This window comes from Acomys minous (genome assembly GCF_964271855.1).
Source record: "Acomys minous genome assembly, chromosome: 12".
Classification (NCBI taxonomy): Eukaryota; Metazoa; Chordata; class Mammalia; order Rodentia; family Muridae; genus Acomys; species Acomys minous.
The window spans coordinates 71,271,215-71,295,484 of NC_140493.1; the positions used below are offsets into that span (position 1 = coordinate 71,271,215).

Below are 24,270 nucleotides of genomic sequence, written 5' to 3' on the forward strand. Positions count from 1 at the left end.
CCATTTGGCCTCGAGACACCCACTCATCCCTAGATCTTAGCTGGGTATACCTTTTTCAGGGGAGCCCCTCCCCATCTTTTCCACATAAAAGCTCACTCTATGGGTCCTGATGGAATTTCTTAGTCTCCGCCTCCCATGTGCTGGGATTCCACATGCGTGCCACCAGGCCTGGCAGCAGTTAGTTTTAGGAAATAAGTGAGTATTAATCGTTTGTCACCGGACCATAAACTGTCTGAAACCATCCGGGCGCACGCCTTTAATCCCAGCACTCCAGAGGCAGAGGCAGGCAGATCTCTGTGAGTTCGAGGTCAGCCTGGTCTACAAAGAGAGTCTAGGACAGCCTCCAGGTTCAAGGTTGCCCAGACCCAGCTTTCCTGATGTGCATCCTGGGACAAGCTGCTTAACCTCTCTTAAATTTCTTTCTTTCTTTCTTTCTTTTTTTTATACCCTGAAAAGCATAACACATTTCCTGCCAAACACATATGTGTCTTCTTCGTGGGAAAGAAAGAAACATTTGCCCTGGAGGGGAAAGAATAGGGAGGAAGAGGGCTAACAGGCATGGGTATGTGGAAACAGGTTGTACCCGGTGAACAGCAGACAGGGTTCATTAGAGAGCTGTGCTGGCCTTCAAGAGACGCAGGCAGATGCAGGAGGCACACATGGAAACACAGGTGCCAGGGCAGACTCTGGACCCTGGTGAATACCAAAGGCACACGGAAGTGCAAGGCCTGCAGACAACACGGCCTTTACCCTTCGCAGACACAGCCCAGCCCGTGGCTCTGGGGTGGGAGCACATGCCCACAGAGGAGATGACAAGCTCACAGTCCCTGAGCCCCAGAAAATGGAGGATGCTGTTAGCAAGGTTCAAGGACATTCACAGGGCTCGACCAAGCTGAGACATTCAAGCAGTGACACGCCAAGCGCCACTGCAAAGGAGAAACCGGAAGAGTGAGGGTCCCCAGGGAAGCTGCGTTTCCTGAGCCCCCCCTACTGCTAGCCTGAGGAAGACTTCCAGGAGGAGTTGCTGAGCGGGGTGCTGAGGGATGTGTAGGAGTTCAGTTGATGTGGGAGGTGAGATGGAGAGTTAGGTACAGAGGGGCGGAAGTGAGGCAGAAAGGGCAGGCTCCTGGAGAGGTGTATGCCTGAAAACAATCCTGCCTGCCTTGAGAGCGAGCTGGAGCTTTATCTAGAAGCAGACCCATGAAAATGGGAGGGCGTTGGAGGGGACAAGCAGAGAGGATAGTGGGGTGGCGAGGCTGGTGTTTTAAATAGATGATTGCTTGGGAGGCAGAGGCAGGCGGGTCGCTGTGAGTTCGAGGCCAGCCTGGTCTACATACGAAGCGAGTCTAGGATAGCCAAGGCTACCCAGAGAAACCCTGTCTCGAAAAAACCAAAAACCAAACCAAACCAAACCAAACAACAACAACAACAACAAAAAATAGATGATTGTATGACAGAAGGTGGGGGCAAAGTTTGGCAGCGGAATCTCTCCTTAGCATGTGAGAGCTTCCGGGTTCCATCTCAGAAGAGAAAAAAAAAAAGGAAAAAAAAAAAATAAAGACGGCGAAAGAAAGAAAGAGGGAAAGAAGGAAGGCTACGTGGGCCGGTTTAGCTATGAGAATTTGTCCCCAAGTCTCCGAGCCACGTGGCTCAGAGCCCCACCCTCACCCCACCCCCAACCCCCAGCTCCTTTGACTCCCCGCAGGATTGCTCCCTTTCGGTCTCCCGCTTCCTACTCAGGACCAGCCTGAGAAAGCCAAGTATCACCCTGCCTAGCAATGGCATGACGTGCCCCTTTTCTAGAACCTTCCCATGCTGGCAGCCCTCGGTCAGGGACACCTAAACCAGCTTCCTGTTCCCCTGCCTACCTCTGAGCCTCTGCCAAACACAGTGATGGCAGCTGATGCCTTTGTTCCCACTCCAGTGAGGGACTTTACTTGGTTCCTCTTGCAAATGGCTTCTTCACACTGTCTCTGAGGACTGAGGGAGAGTCAGCGTCTTCCTTTCCTTCCTCCCAAAACAAAAGCTCTTTCTACACACACACACACACACACACACACACACACACACACACACACACACACACACAAAAGAGTCTGTTGATCCAAGTGTGAGCACCCTTGCCAAATGCAGTTTGGGAGAGGTGGCACGCACTTTGTTTTCTCCTTGTTGTTTCCCTGTGTAGCCCTGGCTGTCCTGGATCTCACTTTGTAGACCAGGTTGACCTCGAACTCACAGAGATCCACCTGCCTCTGCCTCCCAAGTGCTGGGACTAAAGGATTGCGCCACCACTGCAGCCACCACCACCACCACCACCACCACCCACTACAAGCACAGTTTTGATCACAGAACCGAAGAAGGTCAGAAACCAAAGCATTTTCTGGATACACTGTTAAGGACAGGCAGTGAGAGGCTGCAGCCAAGCTGGAAGATCTCCTCTGTGGGTCTCACTCAGATGCTGATAGCTTTCTCTGCTCCAGGCTTAGTGGAGGTTCAAGTTTAGCAATACGTTAATCAGCCTTACCCAGCCATTGTGAAGATGTTAGGTCAGATACAGAGTACGGTAGCAAATGGCCATTAAAGGAACTAAAGATCCTATAGCAACGCTTGACCTGCAACATTCCAACTTTGCACAACCATCACAAGACATTAGCCAATCACTTGGCAAAATCTTTAACACAGTTATGCCCTTGTCAGAGAACTACCCCCCTCTCTCCCTCTTTCCTTGTTCAGGCCTCACTGTACTTTGAACTCCTAGGCTCAAATAATTCTCCTGCCTCAGTCTACCAAGTAGCTTTGGGGACTCCTGGTATCATGGTTTGCACCTGGAACCAGGCCTGCTTGTGTCTGCTGAAGAGTGCAGGCTGAGAGGCATGAACCAGTATTCCCATAGCATGCTGGGAATGGGGTCCTCCCAGAAGCCCAGGGTGTCCATGTGGATTGTAATAAGGTTTTACAAGCGGAAGTCTCTACTCTCCTTTCCCATGATGCTCCTTCAGAGTGCAGAGGAGCCAGGACACAGTTTAGTAATCAGAAGGCACAGTCTACACCAGAGTACCCTCTCTTTCTGTTTCGGGCATCTCCTAGCTTTGGGAGGGTGTGGCTCTTTCAAATCTTCCTTCTAGGTGAAACCTATCACCAAGCACCTCAGGTGCCCCTCTCTGCTGCGTCTGGGGACCACAGCTCACCACTCGGGCCAGCGTGACAAGACATACCTCCCTGTTTCATAGACAGGAGCAATTCATGCCTCCAAGGCCATGGCGGTGCCAACAGCTCACCGGAGCAGCTGTGACCTGAGGCCTCAAGATCTTCTGCATTTTCCCAGGAGCCAGGGGCAGACAGGAAGGGTGTAGTTTATGGAGCCCTGGGGATGGGACACCCGGATGCCGCTGTTGCATCCTCTTCTCGCAATGGCCCTCGGTGACCAGAAGGGCTGGGGATGTGTGATAAGGTGCACGGTCCGCTCATGCCCTGGGGGTGGGGGTGGCGGTGGGTGAGAACTCTGTTATCTACCTGGACCCAAAAGTCATGCTCTATTCTCTGCACTCTGCCTTCTCAGAGAGCCTGGAAGCATCCGAAAATAGAGGCTGTAAATTCCTTGTGCAGGTGTCCTCTGCTTTGGGGACAGGAATGGCTTGTCTGGAGGGTGTTTATCACCAATTCTACTTGTCTGTTTTTGTTTTTTGTTTGTTGGTTTGTTTGACAGGTTTTCCCTGTGTAGCCTTGACTGTCCTGGACTCGCTTTGTAGACCAGGCTGGCCTCGAACTCACAGAGATCCGCCTGCCTCTGCCTCCCTGGGTGGTAGGATTTCAGGCGTGCGCCACCAATTCTAAAGTGCACAGGACTATGTGTCCTGTGGCCATGATTAAGAAATTCTGCTATCAAGCATGGTGGCACACGTCTTTGATCCCAGCACTCCGGACACAGAGGCAGAAGGATCTCTGTGGGTTCGAGACTAGCCTGGTTTATAACGAGTCCAGGGCAGCCAGGACTATAAGAGAAACACTGTTTTGAAAACAAACAAAAGACAAAACAACAACAGAAAAGGGGTCTAGGCATGGTGGCGCATGCCTTTAATCCCAGCACTCAGGAGGCGGAGGCAGGCAGATCGCTGTGAGTTTGAGGCCAGCCTGGTTTACAAAGTGAGTCTAGGACAGGCAAGGCTACACAGAGAAACCCTGTCTCGAAAAAAAACCAACAAAACAAAACAAAACCCCAACAACAACAAAACAAAGACAAAAAAGAAAGAAAAGAAAGAAAAGAAAAAAAGAAATTCTGCTTTTAGTTCAGGCGTGGTGGCGCATACTTTTAATCCCAGCACTCGGGAGGCAGAGGCAGGTGGATCGCTGTGAGTTTGACGCCAGCCTGGTCTACAAAGGGAGTCTAGGAAAGCTAGGGCTCTGTTACATAGAGAAATTCTATCTTAAAAAAACCAAACACAAACAAAAAAATTCTGTTCTTGTTTTTCTTTTTTGAGACAAGGTTTCTCTATGTTATCTTGGCCGTCCTGCACTTGCTTTGTAGACCAGGCTGGCCTTGAACTCACAGCGATCCACCTGCCTCTGCCTCCCGAGTGCTGGGATTAAAGGCGTGCGCCACCACGCCCCCGGCCCCCTGTTCTTAACGTAAACACATTCATCTCATCTGATCTCTGGCCAACATGGCACCATCACTGACTTTTGCAGACAATCTTTCTAGGTTCCAAGAATATCGTTTGCCGCTTAGTGCTTGAAGCCTACCATTCCCCACCTCTTCCCCAGCCTCACGGGGCTGCCCTAGGCTGCCCTCTCCCCTTCTTTCTGAACTTGACTGACACAAAGTCGTAATGGCACAAGGCCCCGAGAGCAGCTCTGCTGGCTGCCCTGTCGGCTTGCCAAGCTCGCCCCGGCATTGGCACTTTGCACCTGCAGCAGGTTCTGCCTGGACAGTTCTTCACCCAGAGCTGGGTCTAGCTGGCTCTTACTGCCACTCTGGTCCTGGGGTAACTGTCCACTCCCTGGGAGGCCTGGCTTGAGCACTGTACTGAGGACAGCTCCTCCCCGGTCCATATGTGCCGACCCTTGCCTTACTGCTTCCAACAGCTTGGGCAGTACACATTCCTTTGCATGTGTCCCCAGGTCACCTCTGCAGGAATGACAACTCCCCCGCACCCTTCCCTCCAGAACACATAAATGGTAGCTGCCACACAGCACCCATAAGGGAAGAGACGGGTGGATATAAAGTTTCTGCCCTCCAGTGCCTGCAAGGCTGGGCAGATGCCACACTGTGTACTCTATCGGCTGGCATCATCGAAGGGGACAGACAGCATTTTAAGAGGGTGGCTGTCATTCTTTTTCACACAATAGTTATTGTCGGCTCTGTGCTTTCCCACTGCCTGCCCTCTGTCCACCTAGATTCCTTTGAAGTAGTCACTGCCTGCTCTGGGTGCTGCACTCTCTTGTTCCATCTATATGGCACAAATGCCTGTCTCCTCCTCTGGACCCTAATTAGGTTGAGGGCAGAACATCTGTAATTTGTCTTGTGACCCTGGGAAAGAGCAAAGGTGTCACAAACACTAGTGACAGGAAAATGGAGAGCTTGGCTCTGTGGTCATGAAGGAGGAAGATTTGGGGGGGCTGTAATGGGAGCTCCTCATCTTTCCAGACAGCTTCTGAGACCCCCCACCACCACACACACCAGATTACTGCCTCAACTTTTTATTTTTTTCCAGACATTTCCATTGAAAGCAAGATACATCATCCCCTCTGGGCCTCAGTTTACCCATCTGTGAAATGGAGACAGCAGCAGTAACATCACAGTCGAACAGAGGCCTCCGAGGAAGACAAGGGAGCCAAGTTTTTGAGGTCCTTGGCCCGGCACATAAAACACATCTAGTAAATGTTAGCTGTTTCATTACAGAGGTCTCAGCCTCGGCTGGGGCTCCCCTTCCCGTGTTAGGGGTTAGGAGCAGGGAGCTAGGAGTCTGCAGTGAGTAAGCCAAAGTTCCTGCCTCACAGAATAGGAAGAAAGTAAACAAATTTACCTTTTTTTTTAGACATGACCTCATATATCCCAGGCTAGTGATCCCCCTGCACCCACACCCCAAGCGCTGTGATTACAGGAGAGCATCACAACACTCAGTTTCTGCAGTGCTGGCCACTTGTGTATGCTAGGCAAACACTCCCTACCCACAGAGCCACATCCCCAGCCCCACAGGGACTGCTCTTGTAAATAAAATGCCAGATGACTGGTGTGACAGACGGCTTCTGAAAAAGAGATTTACGGGGATCTGTAAAGAAGGGGAAGAATGAGAGGAGGGCCCAGACAGGAGCAGTGGGAAGTCACCAGCAGCAGAGGAGGGACTGCAGGGAAGGGACCCTGAGCGAGTGAGAGATCCGCCTGCGTGAAGCCGCAGGGACTGGAGCATCTTGGTTCCTATTGACTTCTATGCTTACTGGGAAGGCAATATGGAAGGAAGGGGGTCTTGGGAATGCCCCCTGCAGCTGGGTGGATAGTGATGTCAGGAAGGCAGGGAGAGGTGAGAAAAGACAGGGTAGAAGCTGCCCAGATGGACACTGAAGCCATTCAGAACACAGGTGTCCCCAACTTCCTACGGTCCCACCTGTGATTTGCTGATGCACTGGTCTATCCCCAGGCTGGTGTGACTTGTCGTCATGGCGGTCCTGGGCGGTGGCAGCAAGCCACAGCTCCTGGGCAGAGGGAGGAGGGATCAACAAGGCCCGCTTTGCCCTGAGCTGCAGTGCCAGGCTGTGGTTAGTGGGTGGTATTAGTGGGTTTTCCATTTACAAAACTCTCATTTTAGGGTGAGTTTCCTGGGATCAAAAAGTCAGAAAGTAACTTCCATAGTGCGTCGTGGGGACAGTGAGTGAGTGCACAGGACCTGCTGATATGTGAGTGGACGGGGGACAGTGGGCCATCCAGAATGACCCGAGTCACAGCCAGCATGCGAGGCATTGGGTGGAAGCATTTCTCAGATTCTACCGGGAAGAGTCTTCTGAGCTGCCTGTCTGAGCTTTGAGTTGGAAGGGAGAGGTGTAGGTTGCTTATAGAGAAATATTCCTGTGGGCCAAGTACCCAAGTGCCTTGGCTAGTACAACTGTATTGGTTTGCAGTAAGATCCTAGACTAAGGATTTGCGGGCATAGAGATTCTTGGGCGTCGTGGGGAGGTCCTTGTTTTGTTTTTGAGGCAACTTCTTGCCCCGCAGCCCAGGCTGGCTTTGAGTTCATGATCCCACTTGCTCCCTGCTTCAGCCTCCCGAATGCTGAGATTAGAGGCGGATTCTACCACACCCAGGTAGAGAGATGCTTTTCAAATTATGAGACAGCATACAATTACCTGGGCAGGAGTCGGGAGGGGTGTGTGGGACACAGGAGGGATGCTGGGAAAGCAGCTGAGTCTGATGGAGAAGGAAGCCAGGAATGGTGTGGGGTGGGGGGAGGGGACATGGGGAGGCGGAACTAAGTGTCAGCAAAGTCAAGTGAAGGTGTGGCCCGGCTGGGACAAATCCTGCTGCAGGATTGAGGAAGGAGAGAATGTATCTTGGGTAGGAGCGCTGGGAGTTAACGGGAATTTGGACCACAGAGTCAGAGGAGATGAGAGAAAGCGCCATGTGTGTGCCTGCATGCGGGCGCACTCTGAGGCTTGCCATTGGGAACGGGCATAGAGAAGGAGTGAGCGTGCCCTGTAGGAAGGGTCTTGAAGGTTCAACATGGGCAACACCTTGTTTACATGCCTATGAGCCGAGTCAAGCAGGGGAGGAGAAACTGATCATACAGTCTGGGGTGGGAACCTAAGACCCAGTGGAGAGCCTGGCAAGTGGCAGAGCCAGAGACAGCAGGCCAAAGCCTGGAGCTTCCAACACTTCACACCTATAGTCACACCTCCTCACACTCCTCACACTCAGACTCCCCACCACGTGACCCCGGGGCAAAACAGTGAATCCTTTTGAGCAACCTGTGCCTCTCCCAGGATGGTGGTGGTGTTGGCACACATGTTCCAGCCTGTCTGAAATCTATCTGAGCCATCCCCTGCTTAGAGACGCCACTTGTCTGAGAAAGGGCATCTCAAAAACCAGCCAGGCCTTATCACTGGGAAAGTGTTAGCAGCCATATCCTGGGCCTCCTCTCTCAGAGATAACACTAACCAAAGGCCTTCCTGGACTTCCCTGTCTGTAGCAAGAAGTAGTGGCTCACTGGGCAATCTCGGGGGTGTAGGATGGGTCCAGAGCCAAGACTCAATTTCAGCTTTGGAGACGGGGCCACACCTCCAGCTCTGCCCCCTCCAACCCATGCCATTGGCAAAAACAGCGATACTTAAGGTATGAGACCCTCTTGGAGGCTTCCTCCCCAAAGCCCTACGGTAATTTTATTAAAATTTAGGGATTTCTGGGTTTTGTTTGTTTGTTTGTTTGTTTTGATTTTTTTTTAGACAGGGTTTCTCTGTGTAGCCCTAGCTGTCCTGGAACTCACTCTGTAGACCATACTGGCTTTGAACTCACAGAGATCCTCCTGCCTCTGCCTCCCAAGTGCTGGGATTAAAGGCGTGCACCACCACCGTCTGCCTAGAATGTAGGAATTTGTGTGTATGTGTGTGTGTGTGTGTGTATGTGTGTGTGTGTGTGTGTGTGTTAATTTTTGTGGTGCAAGGGATCAAATCCCTGGCCTCGCACTAGGCAGGCAAGAAGAGCCTTCTCAGTGAACTCCATCCCCAGACACCCAGGCTAATTTCAGACTTGTTATTTACTGTTCATTTTCTTTCGTTTTATTTATTTTTGGAGGCAGGATCTTTCTATGTAGCCTTGGCTATCCTGGAACTCTGTAGATCAGGCTGGCCTTGAATTCAAAGATCTGTCTGCCTCTGCTTGCCGAGTTGGGATTAAAGGCGTGCACCACCACACCTGGCTTTAATGTGCATGTTTTTATAGAGAAACCCATAAGGATATTTGAACTAAGCTTCACAGAGCCAAGTTTGGTCCTGAGACTTTGAATAACTGACTTATCTTTCCTTTCCCTAATGTAAAATGGGACATTAGGAATGGGGTGCATATTACAGGTGGGGGGCGGGGAGGGTTCAAATAAGTAAGAGTTAGGATATAACCTCTTGGGATGGCACGTACCGTGTGCCCTGGCTGTGTGCGCCGAAAGGGGTCTTCTTCCACAGCGGCTCGCCCATGAAATTGCAGGTGAATTATTCTGTCTTTACCGGGGAAGGCACAATTGCCTGAGGCCAGCTTTCTCCTACTCACCCTCTCAATGGCTAGCTACCCCACTTGCCTCTTTCCGTCCCTGGCTGGCATGGAGCTCAGGGCTGAGGGGGCACACAGTAGTCAAGTAAACTCTGCATTCCTTTTATACAACTTGCTTTCTGTCCTCAGAGCAGCAGGCTTCCAGGTACCCGAGCAGTTTGCAGAGGGACCTTGACAGCTGAATGCTAAGCAGGAATCACTCATGCTGTCAGAAAGACCAGGAGGTGGTGACCTCACTTTCTGGGGGAATTGAAGTGAAGAGGAAAACCTTAGGATGCTCCACTTTGACCCTGATGTGCTCTCTCTCTCTCTCTCTCTCTCTCTCTCTCTCTCTCTCTCTCTCTCTCTCTCTCTCTCTCTCTCTCTCCACCCCTAGAGTTACCTACACCTAGTGAGACCCACAAGTCCTTACCTTAGTTCGGACAACGATTGGCAGAGGTATCAGGAAGATGGGCAGACACAGCACAATCAAATAGAAGCGGTAGGCCCATAGGCCCTGCCAGCAGGTGGCCATGGTGTAGAGCCGCCTGTGGGGCTGAGGCTGCTAGAAGGAGCTGCTTCCAGGAGCCACGAACCTGTCGAAGACACTGTGCACTGCAGGTGGCCTGGGGCAGCTTATATAAAGCCAGAGGAGTGTTAACCATTGACCCACCCTGGCAATCAGAGTGTTTTTGGAATCAGGAGGTGGGAGGAAGGAGGAGGGACCGCAGGAGGCGTAACAACCAGGAAGACTTAGCAGGGCCAGGGAGGGCGAAGACAAGAAATTAAAGCTTCAGGTTACTGGAGGAAAGCAGACGGGATTCCACTTCTTCCAGGCACAGAGGCTGCTGGGAGAGCTGGGCTTGGAGAGGCCCTAGCCAGGGCTGTACGGAACAAGAACTAAGCCCTTTGTAGTCCAGCCCACCTCTAGCCTTCGAGTCCCCAAAGCCAAGTTCTCAGCTGAGCAGTTGACACATGACCCTTGGAGCTGGGCGTTGCCCCTGCTTTGCCTACCCAGGCATCCCGTCCTCAGGAGTGTCAAAGCCTAAGATCAGAACCGGGAGGCCTGGGGGCACCCGGCCAGCCAGCAAGCATGACCCCTCCATCTAGGTATCAGGGAATCCGTCAAAGTCGCAGGTTCTGCGTGCCCGCTGTACAAGACTGGCCCACAGACCTGACCTCGCCGCTGGGGGCTTCCTCATTCCGCAGTAATCTTTTCTCCTATATGTTGAGCATTGATGTGTGATAGGTAAACAATGAAGATTATTTTCTTTCTGAATCTTCCTGGTCCCCACTTCCTGACTGGCATGGGAAAACAGAACTATTGCTTCATACACCATTTACCTATTCAGCCATTCCACACACCAGGCCTCTACCTAACAAAGCCTTCGGCAGCGGTCATGGGCAGTGTTTGCTGCTAAGGATACGGACATTAGAAGGCTGTATATGGAGCGCGATGTCCCCAGCATTTAGTCCAAGCTGTTTGATGCACTGTTTCATCAACCTAGGTGTCCCTGTTCTATTTCCTGAGTGGGAAAACGGAGGTCTGAAGACATAGAGCCAGGTAGACTTCCAACATGTTCAGTGAGTGCCCCAATGAGGGGCTTGGGGAAAGAGCCTTGGAGACAGCACCCCAACTTGGAGGCCTGGAGGAGAGCCCGTGTGGGTCCAGGCTCTAACATGGAGTCATAGAACAGGAGGAGATGGGGCCATAAGACGCAGCAGGGATGAGCAGAGTAGGACGTAGACGGTGGTAAGCAGGCCGATGGCTATGTGCTGCTGGGGGTGGTGGGGGTGGGGGGATGGGGGTGGGGGGTGGGGGGGCTAGAATGTGGTGTGGAACATCTCGTTGGAAACTTTGTCTCTCGGGTGTTCTTGTCCCTCCTGGCCCCATAGTGCACACAGCAGGTGTTTAATGGGTGTCTCTGATATGATCGCAGTGTGGTGACCTGTGGGCGCCAGGGTAAGAAAGGAGGCTTCCAGAAAGACCTAGGCCTTGGGTGGTGACACAGCCTGACAAAGGCACGTGTAAGAGCTGAGGGCAGAAAAGCCTCGTGGTCAGAAGCTGCACCTCACAGGGTGGGATTGACAGCTGTTAGTCATGTTTTCAGGCTGTCAGCCCATCCACCCCCCACCCCACCCCCCACTCCACGCACTCCTGGATCCAGTGGAGGGGGGGGTGCAGTCTGTGTAAGAGACACCCCCAACGCGTTATAGGATGATTACGGCGGCGTGGATGGGTCCAGGTTGCCGAGCCAGGCAGGTTGGAGATTCGCGGTAACACAGACAGCGGGTACCATCCGGCGCTGCTTACTCCCACGGAGCTACCAAAGCAAGCGAGCGCCAGGAAGATGGAGGACAAAGGGTTTCAGATGCACAGGACAATAACCCATTCTAGTTTCTCCAGAAGGCAGCCTCTCCCATGGCCCAGGGCTCTGCAGGAGCCACTGCAGCCACCAGGGCTGGCCTCTCTTCCCAAGAATAACATTTGCTACTTGTAAACCCTGCTTTCTACTTCTCCTCCATACCAGCCTAAAGCATAGGCTCAGAGCGGTGAGGTCACCACGGGCCTAGTGTCACACAGCAGGTGAGTACGTGAAGCCGGGTTCATTTCCGGTGTCACCCTTGCTTGGCTCAGTCTCCATTTGACAGAGCTGGGGTGAAACTCAGCGTTTCCAAAGGAGTTGGCCACTGCTTTTCGGCTTCTCCCAATAATTCTCTTCCATGCCATAGACTTTGGGGGCCTTGGTTGCTCCTCTTTCTTCTCCCCTTTCGCCTCTACCTCTGTGTGTGTGTGTGTGTGTGTGTGTGTGTGTGTGTGTGTGTGTGTGTGTACATGTGACCAGACATCAACCTAAGATGTCATTCCTTAGCTGCCATCCACCTTGTTTTTAGAGACAGGATCTCTCACTGGTCTGGGGCTCACAGCTAGGCTGGTCTGGTTGGCCAGTGAATCCCCAAGCTCCTCCTGTCTCTACCTCTGACAATGGGGTTACAGACGCATACTGTTGAACTATGATGAAGATGAAGATGATACCAGGATTGAACTCAAGTCCTTACGGTTGTGTGGTGAGCACTTTATCAACTGGGTCATTATCTCTCAGCCTTGCTGCTGCTGCTGCTATTCTTTTTTTTTTTTTTTCCTTCAGATTTTTCGAGACAGAGTTTCTCTGTGTAGCAGTTCTGGACTCAATTTTGTAGGCCAAGCTGGCCTTGAACTCACAGTGATCCTCCTGCCTCTGTCTCCCGAGTGTTGGGATTAAAGGCGTGCACCACCACAGCCGTCTTTACTGCTATTCTTTTTTTGTTCCTAATGTGCAATTTTATTTTATTTTTTTGAAATATATCCTATTAATTTATTCATATTACATCTAAATTGTTATCCCATTATTCTTTTAAAAAGCAAATTTATTTTATATCTATTTATTTCACAGGTCTGATCATGGGTTTTGCTCTGTGTGTGTGTGTGTGTGTGTGTGTGCGCGCGTGCGCGCGTGCATCATGTTCATGGTGCTTGCAAAGGTCATATGAGAGCATCAGGTTTCCTGGAACTGGAGTTCTGGGTGGTTGTGAATGGAATCCTAGACCTTTGTAAGAGCAGCCCGTGCTCTTAACTACTGAGCCCTCTCTCCAGCCCTCTCCCTCCCTCCTACACAGGTTTTCCCTGTGTAGCCTTGGCTGTCCTAGACTCACTTTGTAGACCAGGCTGGCCTCGAACTCACAGCGATCTGCCTGCTTCTGCCTCCCAAGCGCTGGGATTGAAGGCGTGCGCCACCACGGCCGGCTCCTCCATGTTCTTTGGAGGTTCAGTGCTGGAAGATAATTGAATCAGCAACATCCAGGCAACCCAAACCCCATGATTAATTTATCTCAAAGTCAGTGTCCCAAGGCCAGTGGGAAGCCTCCAGCTGCCACGCACACTGCAAGAACTTATTCGTTGCCCAGCAACCAAGCCAGGCTTCCACTCGGTAAGGTGGTTCATTTTCCCCGTCCCCACCCCCCCTGCACCCTCCTTCAGTAAATGCTGTGCTTGACTTGGGGTGGACTACGTGCAGTGCAAGCAGGAGACCAGCCTTCTTTGCTGGGGCCTTGCCTGGGATAGCCTTGTGCCCTATCTCAGGGGAGCATCAGCACCAGGAACCTCCTTCCCAATGCTTTGCCCATCGGCCTTCCTGGACAAAGCCATCAGAGATAGCTAACAATCTAGGGGGTTCGGAGATGTGCAGCTTGCCCTCAGGAACAAATGGTTGATAAGCTGGAGGTAGATCTGGGCTGGGTGGGGGAGGTGGCTCTCAGCAAGTTCATACCTGGACAAGTGGGGAGAGGCCATTCAGAGGTCCCAGTGTGTCCCCAAGGATGGCAGGGAAGGCCAGCTAGATACGCCAACACCTGAAATGACTTGGAAGACATGGAAAGAGCTGTCCATCCCAGAAGAAAGAAGGCCGCATGAAGTCATCAAATCTTTTTTAAATTTTTATTAATTTATTCAGATTACATCTCAATTTTTATCCTCTCGCTTGTCTCTTCCTGTCCCACCCTCCCTCCCTCTTTCACCCTATTCCCATCCCCTAGGTCTGTGACAGAAGGAGGCCTCCTCCCCCACCATATAGTCACAGTATATCAAGTCTCATCCTTTTTGTTTGTTTGTTTTTTGTTTTTTTGTTTTGTTTTTTCAAGACAGGGTTTCTCTGTGTCACCTTGGCTGTCCTAGACTCACTTTGTAGACCAGGCTGGCCTCGAACTCACAGCAATCCTGTCAGCCTCTGCCTCCCGAGTGCTGGGATTAAAGGCATGTGACATCACTCCTGGCCCTCAAGTCTCATCTTGCTAGCCTTCCTATTCTTTCTCTGAGTGCCACCAGGCCTCCTCACCAAGGGGAAGAGGTCAAATATGGAGCCCCAGAGTTCATGTCAGAGTCAGTCCCTGCTCTCCACATGACGGTGGATAATGTCCTGTCCCTTGGCTAGATCTGAGTAGGGGTTCAATATTTACTGTATGTATTGTCTTTGGTTGGTGAAGTCATCAAATCTTTGAAGAAGAGGGCAAGGATGTTCTCAAAGGCCAAGAATGGACCACAGAGCTGGGTATAGTGGCCCATGTCTTTAATCCCAGCACTCGGGAGGAAGAGACAGGTAGATCTCTGTGAGTTCGAGGCCAGCCTGGTCTATAAAGAGAGTCTAGGAGAGCCAGGGCTCTGGGTAACAGAGAAACCCTGTCTCAAAAACCAAACACAACATAAACAAGGTCCCCAGGGGGGTGAGGAAGTAATTTCTGGAAGAAAGGCAATGATTCTGGGTTCATTCCTCAAAGGGTCTTGAGGTTCATCTATATACAGTCACCTCTTCGAGGCCAGCCTGGTCTACAATGCGAGCAGGACAGCCAAGACTGCAAGAGCAACCCTGTCTCGAAAAATAAACAAACAAACAAACAAACAAACAAAAACCCAACCAACCAACACCATACAATCACCTCAAGAACTACCTCCCTAAATTGCCAGGAAGTGAGCCCCAAATCTCTTTACGTGTTTGTGTAGAGGCCCAGAGGTAAATGTCAGGCATCACCTCAAGTACTCGCCTTAGTATTTTTTTTTGAGATCAGGTTTCTTCACCGAACCAGGAAACCATTGATTGGGCTAAACTGGGTGGGCAGGAAATCCCAGGAGTCCCCTGTCTCTGCCTCCCCAGCTCTTGGGAGTATGACGTATGTGCCACCACAGTTAGCTTTTCATGTGGCTGCTGGGCTGGGAGCTCCGGTCCTCATGGTTATGTGGGGAGCATCTTCTGACTGAGGTCTCCCCTCAGCTGCCCCTCCTTTTCTAACCCTCCAAGGCTCCACTCTTTGTTTCTGGGAACCCAACCCAAAGCCCTACACACCCTAGGCAAGCACTATCCCATTCACTTTTTTGTTTTGTTTTGTTTTAGTTTGAGTCAGGTCCTCCCTCGTGAAGTCGCCCAGGCTGGTCCTGCACTCACCTAGGTAGAGCCTGAACTTTTGATCCTCTGCCCTCTACCTCCTGTATACCCGGGGGCTATGGTTCTGCATCACAAGGTCTGCTGTGCCCAGATATTTTTGACATTGTGATAAGATTAGCATAGCACAACCTATATCATCTTCAGCACGCTTCTGCGTACAGGGCAGAGGTGCTAAGCACAGTCACGTTGTTGAGAAACTGACTTCAGAATGTTTCCATCTTGCAAACATGACACTCTGCACTTATGAACCAGCTCCCGTTCCCCCCTCCCCCCCCACCCCCCCACCTCACCCCCACCCCCCCCACCCCCCGTTCTTGGCCACTGCCATTGTACTTTGGGTTGCTGTGATCTTCCACAGCTCCTGATGCTCCCTAGGAATGCAATCATATACAGTGGCTGTCCATGGCTGACCAGCTTATTGGCCCCGGCATGCCGTCCCCAGGCTCACCCGTGCCGTATCAGGTTTCAGGATGTCTCTCCTTCCAAATAATGCCCCATGGCAGGTCCACAGCGCACTCTGCTTGTCCGTTTGTCTGTCAGTGGGTGCTTCTGCTGCTTTACTTCTGGGCTGTTGTGAGCCATGTGGCTATCCGTAGGAGCTGCAGACACCCTAAGAGTTGCCTTTCAACACTTCAATCTGACCCGATTTAAATGCGAAATGTCTTGTACAGACTCGTGCGTGTGAACACCTCTTCTCCAGGGCGTGATGCCGTTGGGGAGGTTGTAGAACCGTTTAGACATGGAGTCCAGCTGACAGATAGATGTGAGGGTGGTGGGGTGAGGCCAGAGTGTTTACATCGCTAGGGATGGATTCCAAGGCTTTATACAAGCTAGACAAGCGCTGTGAAACAGCTATGCCCCAACCTTTTTATTTTTTATTTTTATTTTTGAGACAGAGTCTCATTAAGTTACCCAGGCTGGGGTTGAATTCGCTCTGAGCCTCAAGCTGTTCCTTCTCCTGTCTGTACTGCCCGTCTTCTGACCAGCCACCAGGATAAGATGCCTCGTGCGCCTCTTATCACCATCCAGTTGCCTGGCTCCATGTCGTCACCGTTACGGCAGACTGTATCCCCTCAAACCGTGAGCCAAAGACAAGGCCCTTCCTCTCTTAAATTGCCCCTTGCCAGGTAACAATATTGAGGAATAATAACTGATACAGAATTTGGTACCAAAAAGTGAGGTTGTTGCTTTGAGAAACCTGACTCTGTAGCTTCTCATGCCTTGGGAGGGAAATGGGAGAGTCTGGGGAGGGTCCAGGGTTCCCTGAGGAAGACCAAGGTGGGTGGTTCTGGTAGAGCTTAGAAAGACTGGACTACTGACAGAAATGCAGACAGTGAAGAACCGCCTCACAAGGCCTTAGGAGCGCAACGAGAACTCTATCCAGGACCCTAACAAGGACCCAGACTACAGTCCACTCACTCAGGTTAAATTCTGGTAAAGAACCTATCCACAGTCGACTCACATCCTGAAAAATCCGAGTGAGGCTAAATCCAAAAGGAATGGACTCATTTGTTTAGCAGAAGTTTCAAGACAGTATGACATTGAGGCTCGTGGAAGGGTTATTATTCTCTGTGTTTGGCCAGATTTACAGACAGACAGACAGACAGACACACACACACACAGAGACGAGAGACAGAGAGACAGAGAGAGAATGAAACAGAAAGAGGCCAAGTAGAGTAGCACAAGCCTGGAATCCCAGCACTTGGGAGGCGAAGGCAGGAAGAGCCCTATGAGCGTGATGCCAGCCTGGTCTACAGAGTGAGCTCCAGGTCACCCAAGGAGTACATAGTAAGATCCTGTCTCCAAACAAAACAAAACAAAACAAAAAGAAACAAAGACATGAAAAGGGTACAATTTGGTAAAGAAAGGACCAGGAAGCTGATTAACCTAATCACTGTAGACAGGTACCAGGAACCCCAGGAGCCTTAGCACCTGCAGGAAATGATCTGCGTGTGAGAGGTGAAGAATAAAACTCAAGGCCGGGCGTGGTAGCGCACTCCTTTAATCCCAGCACTTGGGAGGCAGAGGCAGGCGGATCGCTGTGAGTTCGAGGCCAGCCTGGTCTAAGAAGTGAGTCCAGGACAGCCAAGGCTACACAGACAGACCCTGTCTCAAAAAAAAAAAAAAAAAAAAAAAAAGAAAGAAAGAAAGAAAGAAAGAAAGAAAAAAGAAAAAGAAAAAAGAAAAAAAAAAAGAATAAAACTCAAGCCAAGCACACAAAAGCTTCCAGAGTTAAAGGAAAAAAAAAAAAAAAGCTTCCAGAGTTGGATCTCAGGGTTTATTTCTCTCACACATTTAAGCACCATAAAACTTTGGGGTTTATTTCTCTCACACGTTTAAGCACCATAAAACTGGGGGAAAGGGTTCTATGTGACAATTATCCCAACAAATCTTTAGGAAGAGCTACATGGAAACTCCCTAGCAAAGTAGCAAAGGGCCTGTGTGACCTTTATAATAAGAATGAGTCTGTTAACTGATGAACAGTGCTCAGGATAAGGGCAGGGTGTGGGGTGGGGTTGTGATAAGCACCAGGACAGGTTCTACTGATGGAGGAGGAAGCCAAGCACGTGGACCTCTTTCATAAGGATGGGTTCTGTGCACTGAGAGACCAAGCTCAGGCCATAGGGGCATTCTGGAAAGGCTGTCGTCATAGAGCAGCGAAGCAACACCAGGCTGTTAGATGTAGTTATACCCGGGTTCCTCCAATGCTTTCTTTAAGCTGTGCCTCCTACTGACAGGGACTATATGGAGGGGCTGAGACGTTAGAGACTTAGTGCCATTAAAGAGAAACCTCACAGTCTGTCCTGGGATAACAGGAAGTGTGTCTTTAAGGGACCAATTCCATCGAAAGCTCCCGGGTGCAACTCACTTGAAACATCTTCCAGTTGAAGGTCCGTAATTTATCTTTTGATGTTGAAGGGGCTCCCAGTTAAGAGATTGTCTTGGATCTTAGAAGGGACTTTCAACTTGAGACTTTGGAACAGTGTCGGACCGAGACTATGAGGACTTTTGTAGTTGGGCTGGACGCATTTTGCATAATGGGATGGCGGCGAGCCTGCCGGGACCGGGAGCAGAGTTTTATGATCTTAGTGTAAAACATCCCCGCCTCCCACGCCCCCCACCTTGGGCTCCTGCATTTCAGTGTTTCATTTCTAGCCAGGAGTGCTGCTCGGTGAGATTGCGCAACCGTTTGGCTGGGGTGCCTAGCTAGTAGATGCAGAGCTGTCTGTGTGTGACTGGAGGAGAGGGTTAGAACTGTCAGGGCTTTCTGTTCCCCTGAGCTGTGACAGACGCTGCTGCCAGCCACTTCCCAACTCCTCGTCTTTCTCCTCACAGTGGCCTGAAGCTTCTTTTCAGGAATTTGGCTGCAATAATGGGAAAAAGAAATGAATATATGTATGTGCTATTGCTGGATTTTTTTTTTCTTTCAAGACAGGGTTTCTCTGTGTAGCCTTGGCTGTCCTGGACTCCCTTTGTAGTCCAGGCTGGACTTAAACTCACAGAGATCCACCTGCCTCTGCCTCCCCTAATGTTGGGATTAGAGGTGTGATCACTTCCTCCTGGCTGTACATAGAGATTTCTATTGTTGGTGCGGGACTGTAGAAGTTCTTCATATGGTTTAGATATTAACTTCTTCTCAGATGTACAAACATTTCCCTTCTGTCTTCCTTTGTTTGACAGCTTCATACTGGAGGGGCCAGGCTAGCCTCAACTCTCAGCGTTCCCGCCAGCCTGGCGCTGGATTAAAGGTGCGCATGCGCACAACCAACAGGCCCTCCCCTTCTGTAGGGCGACTTCCTACTCCTGATTATTTTCTTAGACGCACGAGCATCTAGCTATCTACGGTGAAAAGGCCACGGAGACAGGAGGACTCCTAAGGTTGCCGCTGCCCTTCCGTGTCTGGGCCCTGTGAACCTGACTCCATCCCGCTCATTATGCGTCCACACGGTTACTTATTCGCTTATTCATTCATCCAGCACCCGGCCACCTAGAGGAAAGCAGAGCGTCGGACCCAGCAGGCTTGGCTATGTGAGCTTAGGCTGTGTGACCGTGGACAAGTCAGCCTTCCTGGGTTTCAGTTCTGTCTCTATAAAGCAGGGAGGAAGCTGACAGCGTCACAGGGCAAGATCTGAGGACTAGGGGTGATGCTCAGACCCACCACACCCAAGGTATCTTCAGCACTGCACAAAGGAAGACAGGAAAGAACAAAACAGAAGTACTTGAGATCGGCCTACTGGGCTTTTGGGAGAACTAGTTATGCGATTGCAAGGGTCTGCTGGGCCAGCAATGGGTGGGTGCAGACCTTTTTTTTTTTTTCCCCCAGACAGGGTTTCTCTGTGTAGTCTTGGCTGTCTTAGACTTGCTTTGTAGACCAGGCTGGCCTCAAACTCACAGCGATCCACCTGCCTCTGCTTCCTGAGTGCTGTGATTAAAGGCGTGCGCCACCACCGCCCGGCTGATGCAGACCTTCTAGGCTGGCAAGCTGGTGCATGTCTAGGATCCCAGGCCTCAGAAAGCTGAGGCAGGAGCAGTGACTTCAAGGCCAGCTTGAACTACACACTGAGACCTTATGTCCAAGGGTGGGGGGAGGGGGAGGGTGGAAGCCTTGATGCTTTTCTGGGAATTCAGTTATTTCCCTGTGAGGTCATCAGTTGTTGGCAATGTAAGCAGAATCCTGTCTGTTTTCCCTATGGCGACTGCGAGAAGCTCTCAGCCTTGTTTTATGTCCTGACCTTGGAGTTTTATGAGGAGCAGAGGGACTTTCCCCTAATGACAGCAGGCCTTGATCAGATTGCCCTGGGTGGAGGGAGAGATAAGGCAAGGGCCGCACTCTGTGAGGACAGGGCCTGGAAAGCAGCCGAGAGGAGGAGAAGGAGGAAGAGTGACCTCCTTTGGACCACTGAGTCCTTCTGTAGGGGGGAGCCTGTGGTCTTTGGTCTTGGAAAGCCAGGAGCAGATTCCAAGCACTGCAGGCTGGGATGTGAAACCTCGGGACTGAAGGCCCCACTTCTGACGCCTGCTCTGTGCACAGCTTGATCCTGGCCTATGGCTCTCGGAAGCCTTGTCAGGGCTGGGCGTGGTGGCGCACACCTTTAATCCCAGCACTCGGGAGGCAGAGGCTGGAGGATCACTGTGAGTTCGAGGCCAGCATGGTCTACAAAGCGAGTCCAGGACAGCCAAGGCTACACAGAGAAACCCTGTCTCAAAAAAACTAGAAAAAAACAAGAAACAAAAAACCAACAAACTAACAACAAAAAAGAAGCCTCGTTAGTAATAATCCTAGGGAAGGTGCCCTGACCAGAGTCCCCAAGCTCCATTTGCATAGCTGCCCCCTCTCCTGCCTCAGGCTCCCTCAGGCTCATTGCCTCTGGGTTGGGCAGAACCCAGGCTTCTAGAATATGTCACCCACCTGCTTTACACCACGAAAACCTTCCCCTCCCCCATTGGCCGCCAGCCTGGTCTGAAGTCCTGGTTCATCTTGACCGTAGTGTTTAGGACATACAGGCTGCTCTGGTCTCTGGCACAAACTGTCCTCTTGGTGGTTACGTCTGTCTCTGGCACAAACTGTCCTCTTGGTGGTTACGTCTGTCTCAGGCATGTCCCCAGTGGGACGCTGAGAGCCTGGGGAGCAGAGCAAGGATGTGACTCACCTCCCTGGTGGGGAGTCAGTGTGTGCTGTAGCTCAGTGCTCTTGGAAGCAGACTCTGTCAGGTGCCAGCTGACAGACACACTGTGCGAGGCTGGCACATAGGCAAACTGGACCTTCTTATCCACGACCCTATACACAATACTCCTCTCCCCCACCTCCTCTGGCAGCAACCCGCGTCCTTCAGAAGTATGTGAAAACAGGACAAGCATTGCAAGTCAGTGGTAGAGTGCCTACCTATGATGCAGGGGGCACTGGGTTCAACCCCCTGCATCACAAGAATTTAAAACCAGTATGATCAAAGAAAAAGGATGCCGCCGGGCGGTGGTGGCGCACACCTTTAATCCTGGCACTTAGGAGGCAGAAGCAGGCGCATTGCTGTGAGTTCGAGGCCAGCCTGGTCTACAAGGCAAGTCCAGGATAGCCAAGGCTACACAGAGAAACCCTTTCTTGAAAAACCAAAAAAACAAAAAAAAACAAAAACAAAACCAAACAAACAAAAACAAAAAAGGATGCCCAAACTGCCAGGAATTCCAGTACTTGAGAGGTAAAGCAATTAGATTGTTGTGAGTTCAAGGACAGCCTAGTCTACATAAAAAATAAAATTAAAAAATAGGAGGAAAGGAAAGAAAGAATGGAATGAAGGGCAAGATGTGAACCTTACTTAATTTGCAAAGCCTATAGGTGCCAAGGGCAGAGCGCCATCCTCTCTTTGTGGGTCTGTCCCTTGCCCTGACACCCTTAACACTCTGTACTGCTCCCTTAAGGAGGGAGGAGATGCTTTGAGAATTCTAGAATCTTCACAATGGAGGAGGCTAGAGACCAGCCAGGCCAATCTTCTCATTTCCAGCCAGGGATCAGAGAGAGAATGAGGAGTCTCTCAAGTCTGCACATGTTTACTTGACTTCTTCTCTCACTTCCCCTTCCTGCTTTTCGCTGGGTCCCCGACCCCTGACCCCTGACCCCGGGCCCCAGACCTCTGGCCCCGACCCCACCCCATCTTGCATTGACCTCTCTTCCCACAGCATTGTTGTCACAAAACTGAGGGGCAAATGGGCTCCAGAAGAGGGAAGTGAGTGGTCCCGGATGGGCCTCATGCTTAGCAAGTGGCCTAATGGAGACTTGGTCCTCCAGCTGCTGCCTCAGCCCTCTCCTCCAGCCTCTCCTCTGCAATGCCAATGTCAGAAGGAAGCTGGGAATGTCAGTTCCCACTCCTGGCTGGGAGGAGAGGGGGGAAAGGCCAAGGCCCATTGAAGATGGTATTTGGCACCAAGGATGGCAAAAGGCCAGAACAGTGGCCTTCTGGCAGAATATGGCCTTGCTTTATACAACATGTAAATAAGACCTCATTCTCCTAGGAATGCAGCAGGACAGCCCCCTGCTCAAATGCAATAGGGACCCAGCCGGAATGCACCACGAAGCCTTCCATGTCCCGGCCGGTTCCACACCCCAGTGCCGCTCTGGATCACGCCCCCTGCTGGGCACCTCAGGCAACGCAATCCATCAACCTGCTTTACCCTCTCAGCACCTTAGTTTCCTGCTCCAGGTAGGATGTTAAGTGTGTATAAAGATTTTTTTTCCTCCCCTGAAACACCACTTTATGGATACCAAGGCTCTATTGAAATGTCTTTTGGGGAGCTGGAGAGATGGCTCAGTGGTTAACAAAACTTTTTTTCAGCCAGGTGTGGTGGCGCATACCTTTAATCCCAGCACTCAAGAGGCAGAGGCAGGCAGATCCCTGGTGAGTTCGAGGCCAGCCTGGTCTACAAAGTGAGTCCAGGATGGCCAGAGATACACACAGAGAAACCCTGTCAGGAAAACCCAAAACCAACCAACAACAACCAACCAACCAAAACAAAACTTTTTGCTATGCCAGAGGACCTGTTTGGTTCCGTGCACCCACATCTGCTGGCTCCCAAATGCTTGTAAATCCAACGCTAGGGGGATTGATCACCTCTGACCTCTGTGGGAACCTGCATACACATACACATCCACGTTCATCCTCAAAGACACAAATGCATGCATATAATTTTAAAATAACAAACAAGGGACTAGAGAGATGGCTCAGAGGTTAAGAATACCGACTGCTCATCCAGAGGTCCTGAGTTCAATTCCCAGCAACCACATGGTGGCTCATAACCATCTGTAATGTGATTGGATGCCCTCTTCTGGCCTGCAGGTGTACATGCAGGGAGAGCACTGTATACATAATAATAATTAATTAAAAATAAACATTTGAGCCAGGTATGGTGGTGCACACCTTTAATCCTAGCACTCAGGAGGCAGAAGCAGGAGGATCGCTGTGAGTTCGAGGCCAGCCTGGTCTACAAAGCAAGTCCAGGACAGCCAAGGCTACACAGAGAAACCCTGTCTAGAAAACAAACAAACAAAAAACAAAAAAGAAAGAAAACAACAACAACAACAGACAGGGTTTTTCTGTGTAGCCCTGGCTGTCCTGGAACTCACTCTGTGGACCAGGCTGGCTTTGAACTCACAGAGAGAGCCTCCTGCCTCTGCCACCGGACCTACTTTTTTGTGTTTTGTTTCTGGGTTTTCTTTTCTTTCTTTTTTTTGGGGGGGGGGTTGAGACAGGGTTTCTCTGTGTAGCCTTGGCTGTCCTAGACTCACTTTGTAGACCAGGCTGGCCTCGAACTGTTTCTGTTTTTTCAAGTCAGGGTTTCTCTGTTACACAGAGCCCTGCCTGTCCTGGACTCTCTTTGTAGACCAGGCAGGCCTGGAACTCAGCAATCCACCTGCCTCTGTCTTCCTGACTGCTAGGATTATAGGCGTGTGCTACCTCACCCAGCTGAGATTTCTCTTATTTATTCCTTTCCTCTTCCTTCTCTTTCCTATTCTTTCCTATTTGCTTTCTTTTCTTTTTCTTTCTTTCTTTCTTTCTTTCTTTCTTTCTTTCTTTCTTTCTTTTGTGTGTGTGTGTGTGTGTGTGTGTGTGTGTATGAAGTGCTAGGAATTGAACCTGGCCCTCATGTGTGCCCATTGAGCTAGCTCAACACCTCAGGAAGTGAATCTTGACATGAGTTTTAGAGGAGACATGCAAACCCTGGCATTTTGTTCCCATGTCACTTACACGGGCCTAGTCACGGGTCCTCTCAGTATGGACCAGCTGGAACACATTGCCATATCTCTCATGGCTTGAGTTATATGCTTACTCTTGGCGTGTCTGTCTGTATGTTTAAACACAGTCACATGTATGTGGGATTTATGGTATAACGTCATGTGTCACTTCACAATGGAGATATGTTTTGAAATGCCTTGTTAAGCAGTTCCACCATTGTGCAAACATAGAGTGTACTTGCACAAACTGGGGTGGCTATAATGTCAGCAGGTGACATAATTTTATAGGGCTACTAGCTATGGAGAGTGGTGCCTGTTTGTAATGCTAGTTCAAGCCTGGACTGAGCTAC

General features: G+C 50.7%; 1 protein-coding gene across 1 annotated transcript in view; it reads right to left on the reverse strand.

Moving 5' to 3' along the window:
* The window catches only part of SLC13A2 (solute carrier family 13 member 2), a 27,748-nt gene extending 17,899 nt beyond the window's left edge, over nucleotides 1–9,849 (reverse strand). Inside the window, exon 1 of the mRNA XM_084750727.1 lies at nucleotides 9,660–9,849. Within this exon, the coding sequence (XP_084606853.1) occupies nucleotides 9,660–9,761 (102 nt within the window). The 5' untranslated portion in view covers nucleotides 9,762–9,849. The remainder of the gene's footprint in view (nucleotides 1–9,659) is intronic.
* Nucleotides 9,850–24,270: the final 14,421 nt, after the last annotated feature.